Consider the following 16,647-nt stretch of genomic DNA (forward strand, 5'->3'; position numbering starts at 1 on the left):
TAATAGGATGGCGACGGAGGTTGGTCGCGATTAAGATTAAGATCGAGATTCAGGTTCAGATTCAGATAAAAATTGTTTAACTTCAGTCACGCGTTTGTCTTCTTTGTTTCACATTTTAATCGCAGTCGAAAAGAGAGAACTGTAGAAATAACTTATAGCTTGTGGGATATGCACTAATTTTGCCTGGTAGTCAAAGAGCCCAGGAATTGGAAATCCAAAAGCGACGAATTGGCAAGGATTAAGTACGACTAGCCTCCTTCCAAGGAAGAACACGGTAGATATATCAGTCTCCCCCTTGAATAATTTATAAGATCACAGAGTCCAACTAGCCAATAAACGCGGGAAAACTGCTGCCAAGCTGCGAGGATTCTAGGCCCTCTTCTCACAGAAAACACGCGAAGGTTGACTACCTAATTGGCTTACATGACATACGACTAGAAGTAGACGAACTGTGCCATCGGCATAGAGGTAAGATCATACAAGAAGCTTTAGCATTTGTGACCATCGGCCAACTTCAAATCGTTAACAAAGTGGTTTGTACCCGAGTGAGCTAAAAATATATATGAAATTGTGCTTGGAACACATTGAAAACGACGGACAAAGCTTTCCATTTTTCAACTTCATTAACTAAAAGCTTTGTCGAATGCGACATGAATTTTTTGAACTCGACAGCGATGATAAATTGATATGCAATTAACATAAAAGAAGAGGAAAAAACTTTTCTGTCGCTATAAAAGATCAAATGCGGCTAAAACCACAGAAGCCGTGTAGCTCTGTCGCCGTAAAATAATTAACTAGATAAAACTACGTGGTAAAATAATTTGGCAGCTGGGCCATTCCATTGTGACTGGTGGGACATTTTACTCCAGAATGTGATCAGTTCCTCTTTTACATGGAATGACCCAGCTTTGGTCGCTAGCACGTCGTTTTCAATGTGTTTCGAAGCATTAAAGCGCTACTTATTTTGGCCTTTGTGAGATACGATTCTGCTCTCCAATGGTTTCAATCTAAACTGGAATTTTTACTTCTATTACTGGCCAAAACAAAAGTGCTTTTGAGTTGTCGATAAGAACGCGGGAAATTTGCTTGTTCAATATAAAACAAGTAAAAAATTAATTTATTAACTTACTTTTAGTGTTATTAAGTTGAATCCAAATACTTGCTTGCTGTTTTTAAAACTTCTTCTTCAAAAATTCAGTTTTCCCTTTAAACTTCAAAATAATAAAGAAAAAACGCTATCTCTGAGTGTTATCTTGTGTTATATTGTATAATGCTCTACATACATATGTATATTCGAACTTTTTTCTACATTTTTTTTACGCTACATTCTGTAAATGCTTCCTTAAATTATTCACTGCTTACGATTTGCAATTTATTTCCACAACAATTTCGTTTATTTTGTTCAATACACTATACTCTTGTTTCAACAAATTTGTTGTTTTAATATTTAAATTTCATTATTTATTTATCTTATTGCACTACTGTCAACATTGTTATACATACGTATGTATGTATGTAAGTATGTAGACTTGTCTGCGACCGCCGCACAGTGTGCGTTTTGAACACTCCATGCGAATTAATCGTAGCGCTTTCGACAGAAGCAATATTTTGATATGAAACCAAATAGTTATTAAAGCTAACGTGATACCCTCTCAGCAAAAAATACTGCCATTGACCCACAACTACTCCTTGGCCTTAAAAAAATTGGTAAAAATATGTGTTCTTCAAAAAAACATGCAAAATCGTCCCTATTTGTTCCGAAAAAAATCGTATATTTTATTATACTAATATTATAGATTTTGAGATGATAAACACGATTCCACCGATTAAAAATCGAAAAAAAAAAAATGTTAACACCTCAATTTAAGACATGCTTTTTTGAGTGCATCCTTCTCACAATTTTATATCACTCGAATAGCAAGTACGCTGTAGTACTATTTAAGATCTTTAATTTGAGCCACGTTGGAAATCTTTAGGCCCTCTGAGAGCCAAGTTATAACAATTTTAAACCATACTTCGAATTTGCTGAACGAGTTTTTACTCTGAAATTAGAAGAAAAAAATGCTAAAAAGTCTGATGAAATTCCGAAGTTCTTCAGAATCGCTAAAATTTGGCTTTCAACGGACCTAGTGACTTTTACCTTGGCTCAAACTAAAGATCTTGACGGCTGCACAGCTGCATGCAAATCATAAAAAATTCAATATATAACGTATCTTTAAAATTGACGGTTGAGTCTTTTTTCGTTTTTTAAACAGTCAAAATCTCAAAATCTATAATAATAGTATAATAAAATATACAAAATTTATTTATTTTTGAATAAATCAGGTGGATTTTGCATGTTTTTTTTTTTAGAAAAACACAATTTTTGACCATTTTTTTTAAGGTTAAGAAGTAATTGTGGGTCAATGGCAGTATTTTTCCACGGAAGGAAATAAAATAAGCTTTCAAACCCAATTTTTTTTCATATCAAAATATTGCTTCTGTCGAAAGCGCTACGATTCATTCGCATGGAGTGTTCAAAAAGCACACTGTGCACCATTGACAAGCAGTCGCTTTTAGCGGACGCACTACTTAGTATTTGTATTTTTTCCGATACCTTTTCTTATTTTTTCTGTTGTTTCGCTTGCATCTGATAACGCGTGCAATGTGTTTCTCTTCTGGCTGCCACTATCGCCTTTCAGCAGAATTTTCAATGAATTAAAAGCACTGGCATGTTGTCTATTTATTTGCTGTGGTTTTTTCTTGCTTTGCTGTTTGTTGTTGTTTGCCCCTTATATTCTTCCTCAAACAAACTGAAACGCACTCAATTCACTCCAGCTGTATATCTGTCAGCCAGTTAGTCTGATTATCGTTATTCAGTCACTCGGTGCGTAAGTCTGTTGTTTACATGTGGAAAATTCTCACTAGCTGTTTCGCTCACTTTTGTTATATTTCGTAGCAGTAACAGCATCCAACAGTGGGGAGGGAAATTATCAATCGCTGGTGTGCACAGCTTCGGCAAATTTTTCTTGCTCAATCGCCTAAATTTATAACACTCAAAAATATTTTGAAAAATGTTTCATTTATATTTAACAAATTTATTCACTAAATTACTTGCACTTGTTAAAAACTTTTGCATGGATATGCAAGCGATTGCTCCATTAGATTATATTTGTAGAAGGAGTAAAATTTTCAATTTTGATTATGCAAAGATTTTCTGTGTTACACAGTCACCGGCGGCCATTCGGCATCCGCTGTTCAACTTCCGGTGCACAACATTTTCAGGCGACTGCAAATTCTACACTGAATTCACTCACGGCCATGCTGCTGCCCCTGCATGTGTGCGTTTTAACCTTCTTTTCAAGCGACTTCGTTTAGTTTTTTGCTCAACATTCGCTCTTTATCTTTATCTTTGGAAAATTGTTGTTATTATAGTACATGGGACCAGTGTTGCCAGTTTGAAAATTATTATCAAAGTTGGTAAAAAAATTTGGGCTGGTAAAAAGGTAAATTTTTTATAACTTTGGTAGAAAGTGTTTTGTTTGAAAAACAAATAAAGGTATATATAGTTCCCGTAGCTAGCTGTATAATATATTTCTTTCCAAAAGTGCTGTCTACGTTATTGCATTAATTCTCGATCGCTTTAATACACACATTTTATATACATATATATACATATATATGCATGTATGTTGATAAAAGGCGAACATATCGTACTCCATTCAAAACTCATTTTACTGGAATCCTGGCAGCTTTTGATTGCCTCAATATTTCAAATGTTTCTTTAAATAGAAAGAAAAAAGGGCAGGTATGTAATTACACACTATGATTATTCACAAGAACATAAAATAAGTCAACGCCGGTTTTTATAAATGGCAATTGTCATATGAAAAAAATAAAAAACACAAAGGACCGGGGGTCATTTTTTTTAATCAACGGCAATTTTTAGCTCCACATTATCGATTTAACTAAAATTCCATGAACGATAAAACTTCATACCCAAAAGTTCACACTAGAAAGTTCGAAATTTTGACGATTTTTTTTTAATTGTTCTTAATGTTATATATAGCTTGAATTCTTAATTTTTATGGTTTTGGTTAATAATACAATATTCTTTCCCATAAGAAAAAATTTAAAAAAATACCAAGCGGATGTTTGAGTCAATAGGGCTGCTCACGATCATGTGCATATGCCATTGCATTCGCAAATTCGTTGCCTTTGTAAATTCACAACTATAAAATGACCACGGTTGCCATGACAGCCAGCATAAAATTTGCAAATGCAATTCCACTGCAAATCCCAGACCACTTCCACAACATCCTTAACGGCCCTAATGTATTTATTTATAATAACTCCAGTTGAAGTTTTTCAAATGATGAAGCTTCGTTGTTGCCTTTAGTTTCGATTTTGGTTGAAAAAAAAACCGAGAAGATGCCATTAATATGATCTCAAATATCATATCATTAATTAAATACAATGTTCATTAATAAACAGTTTTCATTTTTATTAAAATAACTAAATAATAGAACAAAACTATAGTTTTTACTGAAATAACTAAAATAAAGTTATTGCTAGATATTTTCCAAATTTGGTGGATTTTTTTGAATTGGATAGTAAGTATTTTTTTCGTCAGTGGCAACCCTGCATGCGACACAACATTTTGAGAGTGTTTTACATTAGGGCTATTCGCGATTCGGTGCATAAGAGTTGACACATTTATGCAATTGCAGAAATATGCCATGGATTGTGAGCGACCTTTATTAAACTGTCATGGTAAAGCATTTGCAAAACAATTTTTGTGCAACAGCTTTGGTTTTGTTTATGAATGCAATGCATAGCATTTTTATGCAATGGATTTTCGGTATTGCAAATTTGCCATGCCATGACAAATGCAAATGCGTTCATTTTGTTTGTGTATTGCAAATAATTTGCAATACAAATTTGCAATGCAATGATGCTAGACCATTTGCACCGGATCGCGAATAGCCCTATTGAGACTATCTCTTCGATTAGTACATATGTATGTAGATTAATGAGAGGCTTGACACTTTTCGGCATTGCCATCATGTTTAGCATAAAGTCGTATCTTAAGTTCAACATTTTCATGTTCACATAATTATTGTATTACTTCTTTAGTAACAAAGTACATTAAAAAGTTATCGATTTAGTTAAATCATCTGTTCACCTTTTAACCGGAATATTCGAAAACTGTTGTAATTTAAACTAATCACTTAATTAATTTAATTATCTAAACATATTTATATGTGTACTCACAATTTTAAAATCATGTAACTGTTATCGGCTGGCAATAATCTTTATTTGTATTCCCCCTAAATTATGTTCATGTATTTGTAGTGCTTTCTTATACATTATTCTCTCTCATTTTGAAATGGTCTCTCTATTTACACCCCTTGGTTAACCGAAGAAGCTTATTTAGCGACTTTGTACTAACACACGTTCACAAATGAGAGCACAGACATAGGCATGTAAGTACTTCTTCTAACTGTGATAAAGGTTCTCCCTGAAATCAGCTGTTTGCAATCTGGTAAGCACAGTGGTGAGTTATTCGTATAAAAAGTATATGAAATATAAATTAGAAAATTAAAAATTCACTTCTTTAGTATTTGTGAGAGCAGGAGAAGTTACGTGTCACCTCAGTAGATCAAAGTTTTAGTGAAATCTGTAAAATGTCAAATAATGCCCGCTACAAAACTTCGAAATAGGAATATTAGTTTTTTCTTTAGGTATATACATAAGTTCTTAAGGATTATTTTCTTCTAAGAAACTAATATTTTCAGCTGTTATATTTACTATCCTGTATCATTAAAAATCAGGTACAGAAAATTACAGCTAATTTTATTTTTCTGACATCACGATCCCATCTGACGAGATCTATAAGGCCACTATAAAATGTGTAAGTTGGGTCGCCGAATGCGACTTTCGAGCTACCGACTGAGCACTGTATAAATTCTCAAAAATATGTATGTATATCGCTGGTCCGCTTAGAAAAAAACAAAACCGTTTAGCGAAAAAAATTTTACCACTGTCGTTTATTTTTATTATAGATATGTATATATATATATATATTTTTTTAATAAGATTAGGTAAAATCAAAATGGAAATAATTAATATCTTAAAAATTCCCACTGCCTCCAGAGAATCAGATATGGCGTTAGATTATAAATAACACACATTCAATTCCCATACAAAAGTCTAAAACAAAACGCAGAGAGCCGCTGTTAAATAACTTTGTAAGTTCTCTCCTACAAACTCTCTTAATACTTACAAGTATTTTTCTATTCAATTATTCTCAGTAGCTCTTATTATTAAGGGTATTCTTCAAACCGTATAAAGGTATTATAAACCGTGTAAACTTATAATTGTGCAAACCTAATAAATTAACTGTCAAAATTTATATGGAAACTCGTTTCCACATATTTGATAAATTTCTCCCGCGACTTCACTGAATAAACTTGATAAACTTAAGCCAATGCAGCTCTGTCACAACTCTAGCTGTGTTTTCTTAAACGAAAGCAGAGTATGGGGCATTCATGTAACAAAGTGCTTAAATTTATAAGAATATCTGCTTGATAAAGTTATCGATTTAGATGAATACCACTATTATTTCATACGCACCACTTATATTACTTTTAATTAACAGTACGTAGATAATTTTTGATAACAACTACAACCACTTAAATAATAACAAAAGCTTGGGGTGCACTCACAGAAACGTACACATTTACACATATGTATGTACTAGGGATGTTAATTCAGGCAGCTTTTTCCGATACCGGGATTTTCGGTATGTCGTTACCACAATCCCACGATCCAGCAACTTAAATCGAAAAAAGTGCTTCTATATTGTTTTAGCAGCTCTCCTACCATAAAATAACTTATATATAAATGGGTTTGAAACCTACTTTTTTATTTAAAGTGGCGTTTTCACAAAGACGAATAGGTAATTTTTTAAGCTGAAAAAGTTAGAAGGACGAAATTCAAGGATGTTATCGAGTTTATATAAGTCCTTAACATATTATTTTTTCCAAAACAAATATTGCGAAATTTCAAGGATAAAATTTTAAAATGACATTTTTAATACTTACTGGTCCTTCTGCACCAAAAACTTGAATCCGCTTAAATTCTACAGGATTTCTATGAATTTTTTAAATCATTTTTTAATTACTGCCAAGAATCCCGGGATTTTTGGGCCCCGGGATTAACATTCTTAATATGTACACATAAGAAACTACTTCGAGCTTTAACCGCTATGGAAATATGCACGTAAGCAAATACACATAAATAAATATTTAGATATGTGCGTATCTGTACACGTATATAATTTTTTTTTGTAAGTCGATTTGTTTACGAGCTCCATCATTGCTACTTAAATATAGGGGAAGGTCGCCAGCATGTGCGCCCAAAACACGTTTACCTACGTGCATACCATATGTACATATCGCACACCATCTTCAAAAGGGGCACAACTCAAAATTACACGTTTGTCAGAAAATGGGAAAAACTATTTCTTAGCACATGAAAATCCTGTGGTCAAGGGAGACTTTTATTTAGTTTTTTTTTTGTAACATATTATAACAAAAATTTGCTCCAGCTTTTGCTGAAAGGCAATAAAAACTTCTGTGTACATTTTTAGCGGATAATTTCAAGAATGCCAAATTTTGTGTTGTGCCTATTTTGCAGACGGTGGTGTGCGATATGTACTAATGTAAATTTATTTAAGCGCAAAAGCTCGCTTATCCGCAACCGTATGTTAATAAGCTTATACCTATTGAACAGACATTGGCCAACCGACGTATGTACATTTGTTTTTTGTTTTTTATACATAATCGAATTCAAGTCTGTTGAGTACCTCGTCTGTTTTATAACAGAAAAGCTTAGCAGAAAGTGCGAAAGCTTACCGTAGGTTGAAGAGTCTGATAAATATTTGCAAATCAAAGGGTGATACCTAAAATCTGGTGAACAAAATTTTTAAACACTATTCAGCCTTATATGAATTTTTGCCCAAAATCACTCACTTTTCTCTTTCGTATATTCACTACGTGTGGATGACAAATTGTGGGTGAATTTGTTTTCGGACGAAATTCAGGATAAGGCGGATATGTTTTCATTTTGTCAAAGGTCGATATTCTCTTTTAACACAGCCTACGATTCTATTCCTGACTTCTTCTATTTCAAATACACTCGAAGCATAAAATGCTCAAGTGAATAATTGGGGTAAGATCACAGTGCCGCCAAGCCTATCTTATTTTTAACCGACTTCCAAAAAAGGAGGAGGTTATCAGTTCCGCGGAATATTTTTCGGTTCTAGAGTAGTTTTTTTTTTTAGCTTCGACCTTATCTATCTAAAACAGTAATAAAATAATTTTGTCCAGCTTGCTTCTTCTAGTCGTTACACTGTGAGATACAACAAAAATTAATTTTTTTTATGAAATTTGAGCATTCGATTATGTTACTCATACGCCACGTATCCATGCGTTTATTCAAACTCAATAAGCAATTAATAACTATTGATTTTACTTCTCACTGACAAAAATGATGTTTATTCTATTTCGACCCGATCAACTTCCTTGCTGCAATTATAAGCACAACAGCTGATCTTGAAAACTGCTACTGCCACTTCGCGAATGTACTATTTTGTGCTCAAAGCGGCGTTAAATAAACTCAGTATTCTTCCATTCTTTCCTTGATGGAAACGATATGCTAAAGTTATATGATATGTATATGTATGGAGGTAAGGGAAATTCGAATATAAATTGCCATAGGCAATATTTTAAAAATATTTTTCTCACACTCTGATCTTCCATTTTAAATCTCATAAGCCGGATTCAGTATTAAAAATTTATATTTCAGACAAAGGACATTTAAGTTTTGTATGAAAGTAAGTATAAATCGTATTTATTATATTTACTTTATTTTAAAAAAGTTCCATTACATTCGCCAAGTTTGACTTACGTATCTACTTAAGTAACTAAACTAAGTAATATGTCATACATATGTATACGTTCATATAAATAACTAAAGCAGGGATCACAAGATTTGTACATTTGTAGAGATTTTTACATTTTTACGGTTACAGAGTAGAGTTGGATTGAGCTGACCTCATTATTTCTAGACAACAATACTCTGTGACTGCCAAAAGTAAAAATTTGTACAAATCGTGTAATTCCTGCTTAAGGCGATTCACAAGACGTCGTAAGCGTCGAGCAGTCTTAAAGTCGTAAAATTTGTCAATGTTAAGTAAAAAAAAGTGCTAATTATATGCTATATGCTAATTATATATTTTCCATCAGTTTGAAAACATTTTGTTGTGGCTACATATTCGTAAAAAGATTTCAGCCGTTATCTTACGTTGAAAACTTTTACGACTTTAAGACCTTTACAACGTCTTGTGAATCCTTTATACTAAACTTATGCTAAATTTCTGTTTATCGCTTTTGTGCTGTTTCTTCGGTTACTTCACTCGCCCTAGTTGGCTCTACCCCATCCTCGCAAACAGTTAGGTCTTCTCGCTGCAACAGTGGACGTGGCGTAGACTGTAAGAATGTATTGCATACTGTGCTTATCGTTTCACATGCATTCGGTACATGTACAACAACAAAAACGCAATTTTGTATTATATCGCCGGGAGTGTTGTCAACGTAATGAAAGACAATGTGAAACTCCTCAGTGCCGCCAGATGAAATACGTTTGCCGCGGACCCTAGAAAGAATTAAAATTTTCAAATCAAATCTCTTTGTGGCATCTAAAGTAGTTTTTGAAAAATAGCAAATGTATGTATGTTCTCTTGTTTTCAACAATCTAAAGAAGAAAAGGGGTTTCGGGAATTGTTAGGATCTTCTCGCATTTTATGGGAAGTACTCAAAAATTTCGGGACATTTTTGGGAGCATTTGGAATTTGTTTGGAACTTTTTCGAACTTTTTCACTAAATTATTTTTCAGATTTTTCAGATTTTTCAGATTTCTGTTTTTAATAAATTTGTTTCATATACCTTTTTTGTAATAAAAAAAACTGGATATGGAGAATTAGCTTACGTATAGCAATTTCCGTTACTTTTTGTGCAAATTCTGTACAATTTTGAAAACACTAAAAAAATTAATCCTCGCTATGTGGCTGCTTTAGTGCTGATAATAGCTATAGTATGTTCACATATTTACAAGATTTGCTCATTTATTTTAATATTTTTTTATTTTTAACATATTTTATAAAAATAAAATTTTCAATGTTGCAACATTTAAAAAAAAATCAACAAAATTCGTAAAAATTTCGAGATTTTTAATTAAATTTTTTGGGAATATTTTGAATATGCAAGTTTGCAGACCAATCGATTTTTGTAACAGTCCATGAAATGTTGAAGCAGCTGTTGAACTCGCCGTTGATTTCGAAGATTTTTTTGTTGACGATTTCAGTAATTTTCTTCCATACAAAGTAAGCTTGACGATTTTTCTTTTTTATATGGAGAAAATGAGCGACCCTCCAATAAAAAAATTATACAAGTAAACGGCAAGTTCCAGGTACCTTAAACTTGCACTATATTATTTTAAAATTTAACGGGCTAAAAATTTTTTGAATGTTGGATAAGGATTGAGTATAAAAAAATAATTAAAATTAAAAAATTATAAACTAAATAATCAAATTTCGTAACTATGTGAGTGTCGTAAAGTTATGATAAGCACTATATACATATTTATTCTTCAAAATTTTTGTTTTACAAAATCCTTTTACAACAAAGGCACTCTATTAAAATTTTAAAAATTCATTAAATTTTATCTTACATTTGATGAAAACATTCAATTTTTTATATTCCATGTTACCACACTTTGAACATTTGGCCCTCTTCTGGAAGCTCATCGCCGGCCGATTGGCCTACAATAGCAGAAGAAATACAAGCCGTTAACTATAATACCCATTATATTTCGCTCTCGCCGATGGACCTATTTTTTATTTGCATTACTTTGAACAAATTTTAATAATTCAAAACCAGTTCCTACCGGTCTAGCTTAGCCATCAATTGGTAGGAAAGCAATTTTTGCGGCTCATAAGTTCTTCTCACTACCTCATCATTTTTCTTCATCTCATTTTACTTACGCCAACGGTTCGCCGGTAATTTTCATGTCAACCTCTTCATATTTACTCAGCACATAATCCAAAATTTCTTTGGCATCTTCCTCCTCCAACTAGACGCAAAAATAAATAAATTACTAGCTTTTTCTTTCTACGCATTCAAAAACGATCAACTCACATTTGTTAGACAAGTTGGCGGCTCCGATGCCAAGCATAGACAATACTATAAAAGTAAACCGGTTTTAATTGTTTTATTAAATATATACATATATAAAACAAAATCAATTTTCCAGCCGCATACAAATTTTTTATTTTACTTTTACTTACTATACTTGTGACATATAAATTAAGCAGCAAACATAGTAAACACACAAATATCATAAAAATTTTACACATTTTATTTAATATTCTGCGAGTTGTGTTTGGTACAGCCAAAAAATTTCAACTAAAATTACACCCACTCAAAATTGTACAAATCTTTTTAATTCCACATTGATGGGAAGAAAACCAGTTGAGTTATTGTTGGCACGATTGTTTCCATTGTTGTTGCTCTTTGGTGCGAATTGCACTCTATGCCAACTTTATTACACGCTACAATGAATGTACGAAAAAAAAAACCTGTTGCTTTAGTTAATTAATTCAGATGTTCTAAATGATTTTACACATTTACATATGTAAATACAAATATCTACATACATACATACATATATATATATTTACGTATGTTATTGTACACGTGACTGTAAATAGTACACATTGACTTGCAAATTGGAAAAATATAAACTAACTTAGTAACTATGTATGAATATGACTGCAAGCAAGGGCTAGGGCACGGGGCTATTCGAGCGATCTAGCTTATCATAAGTCGATTTGATAAAAAATAAAAAACTGAGTTAACTTTATAGAATAATTTCAAACCACTGAACCGGAATATGTATCAATTTAGTTTATCAAAAAATTACTTTCGAGATATAGGCAAAAATAATGTTTTTTGGGCCTTTTTGCCAGGAATCTCAGGGAATGTGAGGTGGACCCATGTACTTAAGGGTATTTCCATACGTCATGCTTTCAAATGAATTTTTAACGCAAAAAAGAACATAAGTTTTATGTCAAATATACTTTATATTTTTACTTCAGCGCCAATTCGGGAAAATTTTTCGAAAATCTATAATTTATTGTGTTGCAACTACACACGCCAAATTCGAACCAAGCCAAGCCAAATTCGAACCAAGCCGGACCATATACATATGTTTATAATTTTCAAAATATCTCGACCCTGGCGCCACCTACATATACTTTTGAATTGGAGCCTTTGTTTGTGCAAATATTTCAACTCGTGTGACGAATTTATGATACATTCATTATTAATTTTGCGCTCTCTTGTAATCGCAATTGCCAGTTATAGCGTGCTAAAAATATTAATGACGACCAGTGAAAAAACTCCTATCATAGATCTTTGCTTACATGCAAACAAAACATTAGAGCAGTGCGGTCCACAATTCGGAAGGGAAAAAAATTATTAACCCAACGCACATATCTACCGTCTTGTTTGAAAGTTGGTTTGCATATTAGTTTGACGACATAGAAACGTCGGTCGTAGCCTCAAGATAAAAAAGGGGAAATCGTGTTTACTGCAGCATATTTATATAAAAAATATAAAGGCATAAGGTTCCAATTGAATTTCAACACGTTTACTTAAGACTTTGTAAAATAGCTCAAATGGAGTTTTTTGATATATATTTTTTTAATAGGCACTAGGTCGGTGTATTTTATTCTAGTGATATTAATAGTAAAGGAAAAAAGATTGCAAAGATTTGCAGCATTCTTGTACAGTTTTAAAAAAACTTCCACAAAGCAGCGTATTTATATTTCTGGAACTATTTGAACTTTCTTCTGATATGGTCTAATGTACACTCATGTACAGTCAAACCCAAATAAACAACAACTGGCAGATGTTATGAGAAAACATCAAGGCCGATATGACTTAATAGATTTCCATATTTGTTCTGAACATTTTCGTATAGCTAAACATATGTGCATGAATACGGCGATTCCATATTAAATGTAACAAACGGTGCTGAGTTTCTTTGCTCAAAATTTTCTAACAAAAACCCGAAGAAATGTATTTAAAGTTTTTTTTTTAATTTTGTACTTAAAAATTATATCGATAAAACTGTGCAGTTAGGTTAAAAAATTCCCTATAAGTTCACTATTCCTTGCTCTGCAAATGAGGTATGATCGGCTTTATCAGGACTACGGGGAATGTTACTTTCCCTTGAATAATTCATTTGCATTTGAGCTCGACCGAGACAAATTTATGTGTTTTGACTTTTTGCAGTAAATTTAAAAATTCGTCTTCGAGATAGTATTATTGTATTTAGTAATTATTTAGATTTTTTATTGAATAAGGTTTCGTCAAAATAAGTTTGGGAATATGGATCGTAATATTAAACATTAAAATTCCCCATAATTTCAAAAAACGTTTTGCATGAAAAGTTATTAAGATGGTGAAGCAGATAGCTTGACTCGTTAACTTTCCAATAATAGACAAAGAAGTAGTGAACCTAAAGAGAATTATGTTGACCAAGCTGACTATTTTATCAACGTTTTCCACGCCCATAATGTTGAGGAAAACAATTTTAAATAGTTATTGAGTCCATTTCTCTCAGTTGTAATATGAAATTAGGCTGTGCACAAAATTTGAGCCAAATCGAAGGCCATCACATATGTATAAAATCATCACTTTTTGTTTTATATTTAATATGAAATAGCCGTATACATATCGACCATTTAACTCAAAAGAGCAAAAGTCGAAAAAAACGGCTATAAAGTTTTGAAATTACATAGTAAAAAAGAATAGTTAGATACATTGATTACACTAATGAAATGAATGAACATATTGATACAATTATTTGCAAAAAAAAATCAAAATTAATTTTGTTCAATTAAAGACGTAGTAAGTAGGTCAAGGAAAGTCTTTCTTATGAATGCATTGGTATAGGCAGGTTTGACTGTAGTATAATTACCTACATATGAATGCCTTAATTAAGCACAATATAAGACTATGTACTATTTTTTTCTCACGCCGCTTAAATAAAGCAAAAATTGTATGAGTTTAATTATATTCACAAACCTGTTTTGCCAATCATCGACGAATCATTACCCAGCGAACATTTACGTCAAGTCTGCAATGAGTCATAGGAAGGTTTAACCTCATAATGAGCTACCTTAAGCCTAAGAAATGAATGTGTTTCACCTCTTTGGAAGGTCGACTTGCACACATGACTCTTTACATATCATATGAGTTATTTGTGACTCTTATTGCTCTCACTCATGGCACATTTTGATCGCTTTCTAAATACTCCCATGGCTCTTATTTTTCTTATAAGTAACTCATTTCGGTCTAGGTTTCGGTATCCGCTTCGCAATCATATGCAACTCATTTTAGACTAGATTTATGATCAGTGAATTTTCGTAGTGCGGTGCGATTAAAATCGCTAATAGCGATCAATTATACAGACTCATATAGCGGTGTGTATGGTGTTGCGATTTACAGCGCCCTAAGAATTTGTGCATCTCGCCGCCAAAAATCTAACCTTATTACAGAAAAGCAAAATTAAAATTTTACCGATCATCGTGTTACGGCCTTCGAAAAACACAATCGTGCAAATGGGGCACAATAAATGTAGTTCAAAATATTTCAAAGAACCAAACATTTACAAGTTAAAAAAATGCCAATATTTAAAATATGTATTAAAAAAAGAAATGGATCAATTTAAAGGCCATATTAAAGCCAATTCATTTAAACTTGGTTTTAAATAATAGAACTTACCTTCTTCTTCTGTGTTCAAAAGGCTTTTTGTTGAAATACGTCTTCACTAAAACACAATTACTGATAGAACAAGAAGATCGATTGAACGCGTCGAGTATAAAAAATCGATCACAACATTGCCTTTAGTCTAGACTCTAGACTATATAAGAAAAAATGCATATTCTCCTCCACTAGGATACAATAAATGAATTTTTACTTAATATGTCTGGCTCTACAAAAACTAGTGATCACCCATATAAAGTTTCCTTTTCAAATAGTGTGAGGTTTCTCAAAAAATTTAGATACACGGTTAACGCATAAATGGGACGGGGGGAGCGGGGGGAGTTTTCATGCCCACCTTTAAATAGAACGGTAGATAGCTTTAGGAACAGCATGCTTAACTGGACTTTGGCCATAAATCTTTCACTCTCAAAAGAAGTATGATAATGCCCCAAATCTTTAAAAATTGCAAACTTGGACGTTTTCTGCCATTGGCCCGCATGGTCCGCGGATCTTAGCAGGATTGAAATCGTTTCAGGAATTCTCACCAAAAACGTTTTAGGCGGAGAGCTCATGACCAAAATGCTCATCATACTTCAGATCGATTGAAATTTTTTGTGAGCTTAGGTTGTTAATAAATAAAATCGATATCCGCAGGTCTGGCTACGGAACAACGATCTTGGCCATGTATTTTTAGCTATAAAAGATGTCAATTAGAACCGATTACTCAACATACTTCAGATGACTTGAAATTTTGAGAGAATTTTATTTGCAGTAAGGTGAACGGCTTTTTTCTGAGCTTAGCTTAGATAGGTGAAAAAAAACATATTTAATAATTGCGCCTGTTATCTAATGTTCGGCTCCGCCTCAAGTTAAACTTTTTTACTTGTTTCTTTCTATATTTCTACCTCCACCCTACTTTGTTCTAATTACATTTATGTTATTCTGTTTTCCATTATATTTATTTTTATCTTTATACTCTATCGATAGGAATGTCGATAGTAACATCTATCAAAATATCGATAAACAACCGATACAAATATCGATAACAAATTCGATAAAACTGTCGATAAGAAAATCGACAAAAATATCCACTACAAAACCCATAAAAATATCGAAAACAAATTCGATAAAAATAGCGCTAACAAAATTTACAAAAATATCGGTAGAAAAATCTATACCAAAACCGATAAAAATATCGACAAAAAAAATTATAAAAATATCAATAAAAATATTGGTGCAAAACTCTAACAAAATCGATAAAAATATCGATAAGAAAATTGATAACAAATATCGATAACAAATATCAATGAAAAATTCGATAACAATATCGATAGAAAAATCGATAACAATATCGAAAAAGGGTCTAGAAAACAAAATCGTTAAAAATATCGATATCGATAAAAATATTGAAAACAAAATCGATAAAAAATTTCGACAACAAAATCAATAAAATTTTGTTACCAAAACCGATAAAAAAATTTCTAACAAGAAAATTTGATAACAAAATCGATAAAAAAATATCGATTATTATGTCGATAAGTTCCAAGAATCCCGAAAATCTCTAAAATCCGGAATTAGTGCCCAGATTGAGTCTCTGTGTCTATATCCTTTTCTCTATAATTACCTTTATTTTAATCCTTCTTCTTCTATCTTCATCTCTACTTTTATCGGTATCCTCATCCTCACCTTTTTCTTTATATTTATCTTTGTTTTTACTTTTATGTTTATCATTTTCTTCATCTACATATTCCCCTTCACCTTTGTCCTTATA

General features: G+C 32.3%; 2 protein-coding genes across 2 annotated transcripts in view; both read right to left on the bottom strand.

The window, feature by feature from the left end:
• The window catches only part of LOC118737057 (cGMP-specific 3',5'-cyclic phosphodiesterase), a 90,346-nt gene extending 87,077 nt beyond the window's left edge, over nucleotides 1-3,269 (bottom strand). Inside the window, exon 1 of the mRNA XM_036467303.1 lies at nucleotides 2,597-3,269. The gene's annotated coding sequence lies outside the window, so the exon portion shown is untranslated. The remainder of the gene's footprint in view (nucleotides 1-2,596) is intronic.
• Nucleotides 3,270-8,902: 5,633 nt separating this feature from the next.
• On the bottom strand, nucleotides 8,903-11,729 carry LOC118737062. Its single transcript, XM_036467309.1, has 4 exons — nucleotides 11,390-11,729; nucleotides 11,241-11,285; nucleotides 11,087-11,175; nucleotides 8,903-9,699 (listed from the first exon to the last, which is right to left on the bottom strand). The coding sequence occupies exons 1-4, from the start codon at nucleotides 11,456-11,458 to the stop codon at nucleotides 9,426-9,428; spliced, it is 477 nt and encodes a 158-aa protein (XP_036323202.1). The 5' UTR covers nucleotides 11,459-11,729; the 3' UTR covers nucleotides 8,903-9,425.
• Between the last annotated feature and the right edge of the window lie 4,918 nt (nucleotides 11,730-16,647).

This window comes from Rhagoletis pomonella, unplaced genomic scaffold (assembly GCF_013731165.1).
Source record: "Rhagoletis pomonella isolate Grant_MI unplaced genomic scaffold, Rhpom_1.0 Rhpom_scaffold_00004, whole genome shotgun sequence".
In the NCBI taxonomy this organism is placed as follows: Eukaryota; Metazoa; Arthropoda; class Insecta; order Diptera; family Tephritidae; genus Rhagoletis; species Rhagoletis pomonella.